At 37.8% G+C, this 14,966-nt stretch overlaps 1 protein-coding gene across 1 annotated transcript in view; it reads right to left on the reverse strand.

Annotated features, from left to right (window-relative positions):
• LOC107707482 (transcriptional enhancer factor TEF-1) overlaps positions 1 to 13,273 on the reverse strand; it is a 36,020-nt gene extending 22,747 nt beyond the window's left edge. Inside the window, exons 1-3 of the mRNA XM_016511506.1 lie at positions 13,068 to 13,273; positions 12,635 to 12,741; positions 428 to 682 (exon numbers count right to left, since the gene is read on the reverse strand). Coding sequence (XP_016366992.1) covers positions 428 to 629 — 202 coding nt within the window. The 5' untranslated portion in view covers positions 630 to 682; positions 12,635 to 12,741; positions 13,068 to 13,273. The remainder of the gene's footprint in view (positions 1 to 427; positions 683 to 12,634; positions 12,742 to 13,067) is intronic.
• Between the last annotated feature and the right edge of the window lie 1,693 nt (positions 13,274 to 14,966).

The following is a 14,966-nucleotide window of genomic DNA, read 5'->3' on the forward strand; positions in this document are numbered from 1 at the left end:
AATGGTTCACGCTGACTTTACAACAGAACCCAGGACAGCCAGCCTGCTCCACCGCCTGGCCCGCTGGAGTCCCGTTTTTCCAGTTTCAGAGGCCCGACGGACCTCATCGTTTCACCCTGAGGACAAACAACTAACAACTTCCCTGAGAACTTTCTGATGAGCGTGTCCCCCGCCAACTTCAACAAACAACTCATGATTACGAGCAGTCAAAACAAGCTGCAACGGCAGTCATAATGTTACACAGCTAGTCAAAATATGTAGATTGAGATAAAGGTCTGTTAGTAAAACCTCTATATTTAAAGTCAACTTGATGTCAATGTTGGGTTCAATTCATACTTGATAAGGTGGTCTGGTTTATGTGAACTCCGGATTCAAACTCAAGTTCTGACCGAGCAATCAAACCAATTGTTGCAGTTTTTCAACTCACCATACATTTTCCCCTCATCGGACAGGATGATTTTCCGTCGTCCGCAGGGTGGGTAGATGGCCAGGGCCTCCTGGAAGCTCTGCTCAATGTCAGGGCTCCACACGCCCTCTGCATCGTTGTCCATTGGCTTATCAGCCGAGTCGCTCATCCTCTCGATATCCTCGCCGGCACTTTCACTGCCACTCCAGCTGCTGGGATCCATGGCAACAGCTGGGATTTCGGAGCCCGAGCCTGGAGAACTCTAGGCACACTGACCTGGGAAGAGCAACCAATAAAAACAAGCAAATGATTGGTCTTGTTTAACTTGTCTTGCTGCAAAAAGTTAACTTAGGTCTCTGAAAACACTTCAATTCAAGCAGGGGTGAACAGGAAGAAAACTTAAATTATAGGATTACCATATTAATTTATTGTGGTATTTCTAATGGTACTTCAAGATACTTAAAAAAATACCATAGTATTACCATAATGCTACCATTATGCAATACAAAATCATAGTAAATGAGTATATTATTTATGACAATTCAGGTTACTTTGAATAAAAGCATTTGCTAAATCTGTATAAATGTATATGCAGTAATGACAATGAAGCAATAAATATTGTAGCCAGGTATTAGAGTTAACTAAAACTAAAAAAAAAATATATAAAAAAATGTTACTTGGATTCAAATAAATGTAAACTGAAATAAATGACAAAATATAAAAAAAAAACTTATTTCAGCCATTGCCAAGGAAACAGTTCTCATTTTCATAACTAAAACTGAAATAAATGACAAAATACAACAAAATTACTAATACTGTACTTTAACTCAAATTAAAATGAAAACAGAAAATATAAAAATAAAAACTATAATTAAAAATATAAACAAACTATAATAGTATCTCACTGATACTAAAAAAAACAAAAAAAAACACTGAATGTAGCTCAACTAAAGCAAATTTTCTAAATGAAATCCAAATTTTAGATTTTCCAGGCTCTTTTAGTTCATGTCTGTTAGTTTTGAGACCATAATGCTACATGCTAGTATTCTCCAAGTGAATCTGTTAACAGATGTACTCATTTAAAATTTAGTGTAGGAAAACAGACCAAATATAATGGAGACATCCTGCACTACTAAGATTTTCATCCAATCAGATGGTCTCTAGAATGAAAATGTCCTGCCCCCTAATACCAACTTACTAGCAAATCATGGCTTATGGCTGTAACATTCTAAAGCCTATTGGCTACTTCAAACTTCCTGTTTAAAGAGGAAATACATCTATGCAGGGAAGAAAATTGGGCCTGTTAAACAATGACATTGCATCTTCAAAAATGGCCTGTTTACAACTTCACACAGCGAATCTATTTGTGGTTTGGAAATGAAAAATAATAATCAACACTGAACGCATTAAATACAATTAAAACATTTGCTCATCACCCATAAAAAACATCAAACCAAAAGCTTAAGATCAACACATGATTGAAAGCCCATGAAGGAAATGAGAAAACACATAAGCCACGATAATTTAGGAGTGGCACTTAGACCAAAACAGCTGCTGTCTTAGAAGGGAACACTTACAAGCTGGCAATGATGTCAGACCAGCTTTTAAATTTTTATTTGTGGTAGAAGATTGCTGAATGACAAATGTTGATCCTGTAGCTTAAGAGAGAGAGTGATTAACACAAATCACACGCAGCACTCCTACGAGTCACTGTGTTTAGCATTAGCACCACACAGTACGTTTCAAGTTAAAGGAAAACTGCTTGTGCAAAAAAACGCTGCGGCTAATTGCAATCTCATTATAACCATTGCACTACAAATCAAGGAAACACTGCAACAATCTGGCAGAAAATCACATCCAATCACAGCCAACTGCTCAAATAAACAGCCAATAGTGGCACAACATCAAACGCATGTGTGTGTGTGTGTGAGAGACTTTGGGGTAAACCATGAAGTGTTAAAACCATACAAATCTCATCTAAATGGTCACACAGAGCGATTGCTAACTACAAAACTTGCGTTTTCAAGTCACGTCTGGCCTAGAGGCTGAAATGCCCAGTCAAAACAGTGTTGCCTATTGTAGAACTACTAGCATGTGTTTCCTGTCAAATTTGAGTGGGCTACACTTCACAATGTGTTAATGTGTGTCTACAGAGTGTTGGTCCCTTGTGAAAAAGACATACACTTCAGATACTTAGAGTATATTTTATATATTAAATGCAATTAGTTGAAAATTAGAGTGTTTTTTGACACAATTAAGTAGAGATTATGGGATCTTTATATGTAATTTCATAATTTCTTCTATCGTCGTGTGGTTAAAGTTTACTACCGAATACACTGACAAGCATTTATGGTAAACTAAAACTGTACTTAAAGTAATTTCTATTAAAACTTGCATGTCATGTGTTTCAATATATTTGTAATTACACATTTGTAATGATGAAGTTGCAATTTAATACATTTAAAATATATTAACATTATAACACACTACAGTTAAAATTATAATCAAGTACTTTAGATGTGCTTTAGTATGTTAGTGAACATGAAAGTGTTCTTCTTTACAGTAGGACAAAAGATGTACTTATAATGTACTTTATAATGTAGTACTTGACTTTTTATTTCAATAATATTATATATGGCCTTCAAGTAGTTTTTTTAAAATATACTTTTAAAATGTGAACTGCACTACAAGTGCACATTCAATACAATTAGTGCACTTTCTTTTTGTCTCCAGCTATTCTAATAGTGAAAGCTTACAATACTGTATAATCAGCTCTATATAAAAATAAAATCACCTATTGTAAGTCCCCATTTGGGTAGCTAAATGTGTGTGAAAAAGTTTGTGACTGGGTGTCTCACTAACACTTTGCAGTTGTGAATGTTTCTTGTTTTTTTGTGTGTGTACTAAATGCTGATGTTGCAAAAAAAAATCTCACTTGTACTGCTGAGAGAGAGTGATAAAATTTGTGCTGCTGCAAACTGCTAAATGCTTGGGCTCTTAAACATCATCTTCCTGACTTGGAAATGAACTCAACTGTAATCACTTCCAGCACAGTCATATGTGCACTTTTGGCTTTGCCCACAATTACACTGCAATCTGTAGTTTTCCACTTCTGGCACATCATGGAAACACTTACCGAATACTGTATTTGTACATTCAGTGCAGTATATCTGAGTTTGCACTTCAGATCAGAGCGTATTTGTTGAGCTTTAAGCGTCTATCTCATGTGAAGGTTTTCTTTCATGCAAATACTCCCTGATCTCGTGTATTACCAGCAGACCAAACCAGACCAAAAAGTGCATGCTATAATTACTTGTATGGTAATATCTCGGATATCTGAGAGATTCTACATGAGTTTTGAATTAGCATCAACAAAAGCAGGCTGGTAGTTTGGACTACGGAAGATTAAAGAGAGCCTGAGTGTGGTGGTTTAATCGGAGAGGGAGAGAGGCGGCTCTCGACAAACCACACATCCTCCCTGTAATTTACAAGACTTCACACTTCAAAAAGAGAAAGAAACTCAGTACGAAAAAAAGCTGTATGGAAGGCAAAAGAAAGAAACTAAAGAAATAAATAAACTACTTGTTTATTTAGGCTGACTAATCGATTAATTGTCTAACAACCAACTAATCGATTAGTCGAGTTGACTAGTTTTTCTTGATTTTTCCTTTATTTTTAGTATTGATATTTTTTGCAGTTAAGGCCTGTTCACACAAAGGACGATAACTATAATTACAACTATATATAATCTAAAATTAAAAATCATTCTAATTCTACGAGAACAGTTAAATCCATAACACAACTATAACGATAATGACACAGAGGCAAAAATCATTGGAATCAGTTTCAGAATGTTTTTTTTTTTTTTTTAAGCTGATAAATGATAAAAACATTGACAGCCAATCAGAATCCATCCTGCTTTAAAGAGCTTGAGCATTTAAAGAGCCAGATGACAAAACTGCAGCATACGCTTATAACAAACAGAATATTATCATCCGTTGGTGTGGACACGAATCAAGTTAGCGTTATAGTTATAATTTTTGGCATGAACAAGCCTTTAGGTTTTAATTGGCATGGCTTTAATTAGCATAGCTATTAGCTTGCTATGCTTTAGCTGTTGGACGTTTGCATGGTTAAATTTCTGTTGTGCCTGTAAATTTATCCACTTTAAAGTGGTCTTACATATTCAGAGAGAGGTTTTTGGGAATTGCGTTGCAAACTGTTTTATGAACATCCCACCACACCTCAAAATTGAAACATTTTTCAAAATATCTTTTGTGTTTTGTAAAAGAAAGCGATAGGGTGAGTAAATTATGACAGTAAACCATCCCTTTAAACTGAACACATCGTGCATCACAATCAAGTTCTCTCAAACCAAAGACATTTGCACAAGCCGTCAGCTTTGGACATCAGGACAAATCTCTGTTTCGTTATGTGTGCACATGTAACGTCCCATAATTCCCAGCTGTGAGGCAGGCAGTGGGTTCACCCGGGCGCTTCTGCTGTTGTAGAGTGCCAGTCAAAGCCAAGATGTTGTGACTGCTGCAATATGGCAGCGCTTGATGCTGGAGAGCGCAGTGCTTGTGCCGGGGCCTCAGTGGCAGATGGAAGGCCGAGATTAGTCATGCAACAATGTACTGTGGTCACACTTACAATACACTTCACCCTCCAGGCAGCCTCAGCCGGCCAAACGAAAGGCATGGGTGCAATCCCACACAAACCGGGAGGCACACATCCACCCCGGGCAGCTGTCTCGCTCCCTCTGGTCTACTCTCGCTGCCAACGGATGAGGGTATCTCACAGTATACGTGTGTACGCTTGTGTGTGTCCATGTCCATGGGCGAGAACACCACTAAAGCGCCAGCTTGTTGTAATTAAATGTAATGATATGTATATGAGTACAGACAGTATTTGCGTGGGGTCTCATTTGTGTCGTAATGCTAGCAAACTCTCCTCCATGTGTCTAAATCACAAAATCTGCTTTATTCGATTCCAAACCATCACGCTGAGCTCATTAAAGTGTTCACGGGAGCCTCTCACTCTCACTTCATTACCAAATGAAGTTGTAATCGAACTGCCCAGCTCTAGTCTGCACATTAGCGGCTCCCTATTGATGAAGTTGGCAGCCGGGTCGACAGAAAACCGCTACATTTCCGCTCGCCTCCACTTTGTGGCTTGGTTAGTTTAATTGTATTAAAGAAACAGTTTACTGGGAATTATAGTCATACCTTGTGTTAGATGTTTGTAATTGCCCTGTGATTAGTTAAAGGTAAGTAACAACTGGACTGCTTCTGTGTACAGACAGTCAGGGTTTTTTTAACTGGGGCCTAAAGAGAAAAAATAAGATAAAGTTGAAGTTGAGAGGAAAAGAATTACAAAACATATTTTAAAAGAATATATATATATATGTGTGTGTGTGTGTGAAAAATATTTTAATTACTCTGCATTTACATTTTTCCTACACAACATTAGAATTATGTGGCACTCTTTTCTGTAAAGGTGTTTATATTATATTTTTTTATGAAAAGAAAATTTGAAAAAACAAAAACAATGAATGAAATTTTTTTTAAATGTGTTGAAAAATGCAAAATGAAACAAAAAAAATCCTAAAATATAAATAAATAAATAATATAAAATAAATATTTTCCACATAATATTTTATTATTTTTGGCTTTAATGCAACGATGAAGCTAAAAAATAATAAATAATAATAATAGATTTTTTTAAAAACTAAATATTGTCTATAATATTATGTTTACCACATTATAAATTATCCAGTATATTTGAAAATATATAGCTGCCTTCATATTTTCAAAGGATCATCACATTTTGGATCCTTGGCACCAAAAACTTGAAAAACTTCTGACATACACACGTAACATTGGTACAACATAAAATATTTGTTATTTGATTATTTCAATGAATATTCATCTCAGCAACTTGAAGAGACAATAGTTAACAAAACCGATCTGATTTCAGTGAAAAACAACAAATAAAAATACATAGTTGATACACCACTACATGCTCCATTCAATTAATCAAAATGAATGGTTGCATTAACCCTCGTAAGCCTATTCCACTTTCAGAAAATGAGCTACATAGGACATAACAGAGAAGGCTTATTAAGTTATTAAGCGAAGACATAATGAATGAAGGGTTTTCATATATCCAGTGTCTGTAAGTGATCACAAAGAGCCTTCCTCCAGTGCATTTCTAGCAGTGACACGAGATGCGCACACAATGCTATTAGTCTCTATATTAATCTGTCATCAGCCAGCAAATTCAATTAAGGATGACCTAAAAATCCATTCTTTCAGTCTTTCTCTGAGAGAGAGGCTTTTGCATTTCAATGGCATGTGTTGTATAGTGGCCAGCACATCTTGTACTGTGATTGTCGGTGTAGTATTTGCTTAGATGAAACCATGTCCTTTTATTTCTGCGGAGGAGCCATGCCAGAGAATCCTTCCTCAAAGAAACCCTTGCCTTAAACTGCAAAAAAAAAAAAAAAAGCATTATCTGAGGAAGACGTCTTGAAGATGCAAGAAATGTGAAGGGTTCTTAAGAAAAGGGCCGTTGATCCTATTCAGAAAGATAAGCAAAGAAGCATTTTTAATAAGAAAAATGTCAACCTTGTGATACAATTTTAGCGCCTTCATCTCTATAACCTGGCATGTGCTTCATATTAATTATTTGTCATGCTGATGACTAAAGCAGGGGTCTTACAAAACAAGTCTTTGAGAAACCATCCTTGAGATGACATTGTACCAATCTAAAGATGTACTATCCATGGCTTCATTCAACTGAACATAAACCACACAGCTTGGCTTGCTCGCTCCCCAGGTTACGACTTTAGTCAATGCAATTTTGTAGGTCTTACAAACCCGCTAATATCCAAGCGAAAATATGTCTGTGAATTGCACCGCATGGACTCCTAAGGGGCGGCGGGCTTGTGAGCACTGTTGTTATTGCTTTCCCCGTGGCTATGTAATCCTCTCAACCAAGTGCTAATGACCCAAAAGTGACGGCTGGACTTCTGGAAAGTTATTGTCGAGTGGGCAGAGAAAGCTGGCTTGACAAAACAATAATGCTAGAAAGGTTTTGCATTCACTTTCATTCAAATTTAGCAACATGGAATCTGATGCAGTGAGTATAAAAGAATCAAATCTGATTTACACGAATAAGACATGTTCCAGGATCAGCATCCTTTCTTGATTCTGAAACAATATTCCTATCTTAACCTGCCCTTAAAATCAATGAGTGGTTGAGAACAATGACTAGTATTAAATTTCTGGCTGATACATAAGCTGATTATTATTTTCATTTTCTATAATATATACAAATTCTATAATATTTCTGCCTAATAAAATAAAATAAAATAAAAATAAATAAATGTTACAAGTGAATTTAGGCATCACAAAATTATAATATATGCTATGAAAAATGGATAAACATTTTGAGATTTTCTAAAGATTAAATTTAACAGTAATTTAAATATAAAAATAGAGGAAATGAGCTTGAAAAAATAAATATCCAATATCTACATTTTTAAAAATCCATTTTAATATCGGCAGATAACCGATAAATGGTCAGTATTAAAACTGTATATTATTTTGTTTAAATACATTTAAAATAAAACATTAAAATCAATCCATTTAAATGCTACAAGTAAATATATAGGCATTACAACATTATAATGTGAAAACATTTTGAGATTAGCTAAAGATTATATTTAACAATGTTAAATTATTACAATTCTTAGTGTTTTTAAAGAATAACTTTAAGTGAAATTAAATGACGGCAAAGGCAATTTAAAAGTAAAAATAAAGGAAATTATCATGCATAATAAAATATAAAACATCAATATCAAAAATGTAAAAAAAAAACTCTAATAAACCCCCCAAAATTTCTTTAATAAAGCAAAACGATATTACGCCGATATATTGTACGATATATTGTACATCCGTAATAAAAAAAATTTAAAAAAGTTACATCACCTAATTAACATTCATGAGAAAGATTGCCACAAATATGTCACCTCCACATTCCTAAAATCTGATTGGTTGCTATAGGAAAGATGATTCAAGACCATGTCCTACTTAAATGACCAAATTCAGTCGCTACAGTGCCAGAGGCCACGTACAAAGTCTACTTCCTTGAAGACAATCCAGGAGCGGACAGGTTTCCTCCCCGGTATTGTGGGGCAGACATGTTCTGTGATCACTCCACAGGCTCCATTCTTCTGAAGCAGGCTATTTTTCGCTGAGTCAGACCCCGCTATTATCCGATGTCTTCCTGGGGTGCCACTCTCCCCACGCCATCCCACAATGCCTCCTCCAGGAAATAGAAGAGAGGACGTGTTCAAATAAGTGTGAGCTCCCGAGAAGCATGGCCAGTGTTTGCTCATAACCTTTCCTGACCTTCCAGCAGAGGACAAATACATTTACTCCAAAGGGTGCCATGAACCGCACTCGCTTCCCGGTTTACCACAGATACGGTTTCACGCAGAGAACACAGACGGTTCTTATAAACTCAGAAGAAAGTCTTTTCAAAACTCTCAGTACATCTGATCAAATTGTATCAAAACAGAATTGCTCGCCCTTTCTTGGCATCTCCTGAAATCCATCTAGGACACAGCAGTGTCTTTTTTTAATCTACTGCCCCAACAGGAAAAAGAAAGCTTTTGTGCTTTGTTTTTTTTTGTTAGTTCTGTTCAGGAGTATGTCTCTTTTCACTGTTCTATCATTAAAAAGGATGTATTTTATGGTCAAGGTACTAACTCCTCCCTGAAATTCTATTTAAACTGTTGCATAAATGGTAAACTAGATGAAATTAAGGAAAGAAAAACTGTTAGACCACCTCTGATTAATGTTGTATGGGAGGTGAATAATGCTCTGTTTAACTGGAACTCTGAGGTTTGCGTTTGTGTCAGGAACTGACTCATTTAGTGACTGATTTCACTCTGACTCTCCCTAAGCTGTTGTTCTGGCGTTTCCACTGAGCTGAGGAAACATTAAAGGAAAAACAGATTTTATGATAAAATAACCTGCACAAAAAAAAAGCTCTTCTGTTCTCGCCAAACCTCACAAAGTCATGATCTATATACACAATAATAATAATCTATCTATCTTTAGCTATAATATCTATTTGTTTCTTTCGTAATTCATTCAAAAACATTTCCCTTTTTTTCTTTCAGAAATGACTTGTCTTGTCTATAATCGGTGTCTTTCACTCTACTTCACTCAAGTCTCTCGGTCTTTCTTGTTCTATTTCTGAATTCACAAAAAAAAAAAAAAAAAATTTCCGTAGCTAAATCCAGCAACATTTACAAGCTAGCTAAAAGGGAGTCCAGTGATCAGCCTGGAGCAGACGTGCTGACGTCAGTGGCAGAGTTCCAGTAAGGGTCTCTCTCTGGCTATCTTTGGTCTCGTGAAGCGGTGGGCTGTGTGGAGAAAGCAGTCCTTTTGTGACAACAGAGTTTTTTTTTTTTTGTAAAAATAAAAAAAAAAAAAAAAAAAAATTTCCGTAAGCTAAATCCAGCAACATTTACAAGCTAGCTAAAAGGGAGTCCAGTGATCAGCCTGGAGCAGACGTGCTGACGTCAGTGGCAGAGTTCCAGTAAGGGTCTCTCTCTGGCTATCTTTGGTCTCGTGAAGCGGTGGGCTGTGTGGAGAAAGCAGTCCTTTTGTGACAACAGAGTTTACCTCAGGGCACGGCGTGGGCCTCCCGCTGCCCCGGGCCACAGAAGACACCCTAATGTTCCTGTGTTCCCTGAACAAAGCCGGCCACCCGTGCCCCTGCTACACACAGTCCCACTGAGCCATTGTTCCGCTGACAAACTCTCAACCCAAATTTCATTACATATGAATTTTCCTTTGTCGCCCCTTCAGGCCCCCCTTTCACGTTTTGCTCCGACAAATCTTTTCGGGTTTCGTATTCCACCCCCTCCCCAAACCAGTTATCATACAAGACTTGTGATTATGCATGTCAAAAGAAAAGGATGAAACAGCAATGAACACATGTAACTCGCAGGACAAACATAGTCTGCATGGTCAAATTTAGCACCAATCTACACCGAAAGCTCTTTTTCACTAAATTAAAAGTCCACATTTCTCTTCTTTTGATCAGCAAAACTATGACGCAGATCATAAGCACCTGTTGCTTAAATACTTGGCATCTTCGCCTCACATATCTGAACTTTTTTCTTAAAAATACAGCAACACTCAGCAAAACTTGGGATTATTTTTGACCTTTCAATTAAAAAATTCAAAATATCTCACTGTTAAAGACAAATGTCTGACAAAAAGATATTGGGGTTTTTTGAATGAAAACCAACAAGATGGAGGGAATATTTATCAGGTCGCAAAAGTTTTTTTCCCTTTCTTTTGTCCCATTTTGTTAGCATTTCCCACGCATACATTTCTAGTAATTGCATTAGACCAAGTTGAAAAGTGTAATTTATTTCCTACTAAAACTGTATGGAAAGCAAAGGTACATTAATTACAAGTGCCTAACTAGTGTACTTTGGCTACGTAAACAGTCTCTCCCTCCCTAAACTTACTCAATCACCCTCTTTGCATAAAAAGACATGTAAAAGAAAGGACAAAATACAACATAATGGTGTTGATAAGCTAAATTACCAGATAACATCGAGGCACACACAAGCCATATGGTGCCTCCACCACTATCGCCTGTTGCTGGCATAACAATGGAGTTGGCTAGACGGTGAGTGGCAGCAACAGTCAAACAAATGGCCGTTCCTCTGAATTAGCCCAGCGCCAGAATGAATACACAGTTCAGCATCTTTCAGCCTACAGGTGCGCTTAAGTGGCAAACCAGATGTCAGCATGGGAGCGGGACTGTTTGTGGAGTAATTCAGCCGCTCCACGAGCCGCTGCTTCAATAACAGCAGGAACAATGAAGGGCCCCTTCCCCCATTTTCCCACAATCCCGTGCTCCCAGAGGAAGCCCTGTCTACTGAATCTGGCACAATTTTTTCTCTTCTGACAAAGTTTCAATTCTTGAAAACAGAAAGAGAAAACAGATAAATAAACTAACTGTTAACTGGTTCTCTCCCTCTGAAAGGTTATATTACAATGCTATACATAAAGTTCATTTTTAAAGGCCATGATTTAGTTACAGAGAGAAGAAAACAAAAAATCAGATCACATATAAGCTTATAAATGTCAGTTTCAGTTCCAAAATGAACACTTTTTAGACCATATGGTCTAAACACTTCAAGATAATTATTAGGTTTTGATTAAATTATATTTTAAAAAAATAATGAAAACTGTCACAGATTTTATTAGTGATATGTACTGTTTTGGATTGTAAGAATTGGTGTTTCCATTTTAAAAGGGTCTATCTACTCTGTTTACAGAAGTTAAATAGACTGGCAAGTCATAACAGCAACACAATAGTGAAGCGGGGTCGACCTCATCTGAGACAACAAACCACTGTCAGACAGCAGTGGGAGAGGGGGAAACACCAAACAAGAAACACAAAATACTAATTCTTCTTCTTCTTCTTCTTCTACTACAGTATAAGGCATGTACTTGGCTTTTAAATGCAAACTGAACTATAATAAGCACATAAAGTGTACATGCATTCATTAAACTTTTCACAATGCTGAAAAACACATTGCACAAAATTAAGCCCTCCAAGTCCATTCAGTTAATTTAACCTTTAAAACTTTTCTTTCTATATAGAAAAGAAAAATATAGCTGATATCTATTACATGTTTTTTTAATGGCAGATACATACTTTAAAACTGAAGAAAAACATACAGACTTACTATACTGGAAAATAGCAGTAAACGCATATTTCAAGTCTCTACCCTCTTTTAGTAGTTAAACATGACAAATGGCACAGAATGTCCCAAAATATGACAAATGTTGCCCCAAAATGATGTCTAGGTAGGCAGCACACTAGGTTTTGAGACAGTCTCAGACCAGGCACTAATTTTAGTCTGAGGGCTTTCAAACGTCCAGATTAATTATTAACAGGGGCTGGACCATGGACTTTTTCCCCAATCCTTTATTTATGTACACAAAACTGGCGTTTTTCAGGAAAGCAAACGGGAGCGGGGTGTTAGCCCGACCAAATAAGCGACTAAACATCCACAAGTCACTGAGGTCACGCTAATAACCAGAAATCAATTACACTGATTGAGTCATCCCAGAAACATGAATCACAACGTGAGATTTACTATTAAAGTAAATATGAACTTACTGTTACAAAGAAGCCGTGGTAAACTAGCTGGCACGGATCGAAGGAAAAAGTGTTTTCTGAACCTCCACAAGTAGCCTAATGAAAATCTCTGCGGATGTTTGCACAATCTACAAAAAAGGTAAACACGAATCATTTTTATTTAACTGCTTCTTTTGGCACAGTGCATTTTGGATTTTTTCTTTCGCTTTTCATCGTGAAAGGCTGTTTATTTATGCCGTGTCATTTTTAAAAACTGGGAATAAAATTACAGCCACTATTCTCTTAATATTTATCTTTTAATCCATAATACTTAACAGTAAACACAAAGTGTTAGCAGAACTAGCAGTAAAAATTAAACACCATTTTTACACTTCAAAGCAATTTTACACAGAACCTAAATAGAGTCTATAACTTCGCATCGCTTCTGACAACTTAGTATAAAGCACAAACGTACCTCAGTCTTTTAAATGTGTCTGATGCTGTGGACTGAGCGCACGCTCTGATTTATTTCCAGCTGATCACTTTTTTTTCTTGTCGGAGCGCAAGAGCGCGACTATTCCGCGTATCTAACAACGATGTGAAGTATGCGCGGAATGAGGGCAAGAATGAAATGAACGCGAAGAACTGAGTTTGCGTTGGGGGCGGGACCGGAGTGACGTCGCCCGCAGAACTCCTAGGCAGTGGGAGGGGCCGCCGCTGAGTGTGTGACTGAAGTGGTGAGGATTTTTGATTCAACAGTGACTCGACTCTTTTGAATCCCTTCACTAAAAGAATTCGTTCTTTATTTGAGTACAGTGGCCTTTCTGAATTACATAATGGAGCCAGTAGGTGGCGACACGTGAATCGTTTAATCAATCAATTTATTAAACACCGAAAATAATCCACGAAGTGAACTTTTAAAAGAGCATTTTCTTCATCTTAGGTTTTCCCTACATTTTTTCAACTGCTGGCATGACTGTTATCAAGTTGTACAAAAAACAGCAATACCCTAGAGTTTCGTTTTTACATTTTAGTTAATATTACACATTTATAATTTTTCTCAATCAAAATGTTGCCTTCAGACTCGAAACAGTAGGTTCAACCAATGAAACACTATTTTCACAGCCCACACTCAAATGTTATTTTTTCTTAGTAGACTTTGAACGCAGTAAACACTTAAAGATATGTATCAGTGCAAGGAAATGAAGAAGATTTGTTCACTTTAAAGATTAGTTCATGAACTGATTTTTTAATGAAACACCAGTAATGTAAACGAATTGGGGAGAAGTTCATGTATTTATAATATCGACAATGTCAAGTGAAGAAGCAAAATTACATTCCCTTTTGAACTGTCTGTCCCGTTGCATTAAACGCTTATGAGGAAACTCCTGTTTACTCTGAATACTGAAGCCTGATTTGTTCACGATCGTGTTGCTGCATGAACAAACAGTGTTTCAACCCGCCAAAAGGGGTGGAGCCGACTGCTTTATAAGTCTGCTCTGAGCGCCATTTAATCCGAATTTTTCTCCTTCAGAGCGAAGATCATCTCCTCGCTGGATTCTGAAGAAGAAGCAAGAAGCCTGCTGCTTGCCGTAGAAGAGCCCCGGCAGTGGAAGATCACCAGCAAGCCTTCTCCTGTGGCCATCCAGCGAAGAAGAGCAAATTTCCTGTGACGTTGTTGCAAAAGTCACGCCATGACTGTGGCTCATGCAGGGAATCTCTGCATGATGTAGACGGGCACAGTGAGTGGGTCGCTTGTCTGGGCAGCGACCACTCAGAGGTGGCGCACACCGGGACAGAATGCTCTGATTGCGAGAGCATTGCCCCACTCCTCTCGCGGATCACCTTTCACAAAGGTGGTCCTCCCTGGCCTGCTCTCCCCTTTCTTCCCTCCCAGGAGCCTAGGAGGAAGAAACAGTGGGACAGCGGGGTTCAAACACTGGGCTCCAGTGAACTAATGCCCGCATTAGTTTTGTATTGAGCGCCTCTCATCGGCTGCAAGAGGCTTGATTTCCTTCGGCGGATCTAAGGAGGAAGTTGTTTCGACAGATGCAGAGGACTGGGCGTGGTCCAGCGAAGAGCCCAAAACCCCACCTCTGACGCAGACAACATGGCCCAGTGTGGATAGCGAGCAGCGCAGCATCCTAGACGAGTGGTACCTGAAGGAACGCCATCAATGATCCTACTGCCAACGGCCTGCCCCGTTCTTCCCAGAAGTTCATGAAGAACTCACCAGGACGTGGCATGCCCCCTACTCAGTGTGTCTTCGCAACATGGACGAGTCCGGCCTGAGTTCTGATGCCTTCAGAGAGCTGCACACAGTGAATGACTTGGCTCTGCACACTACTAAGGCCTCTATCTCAGGCATCTGAAC

The sequence above is a fragment of the Sinocyclocheilus rhinocerous genome, unplaced genomic scaffold (assembly GCF_001515625.1).
Source record: "Sinocyclocheilus rhinocerous isolate Xijiao unplaced genomic scaffold, SAMN03320098_v1.1 scaffold534, whole genome shotgun sequence".
Classification (NCBI taxonomy): domain Eukaryota; kingdom Metazoa; phylum Chordata; class Actinopteri; order Cypriniformes; family Cyprinidae; genus Sinocyclocheilus; species Sinocyclocheilus rhinocerous.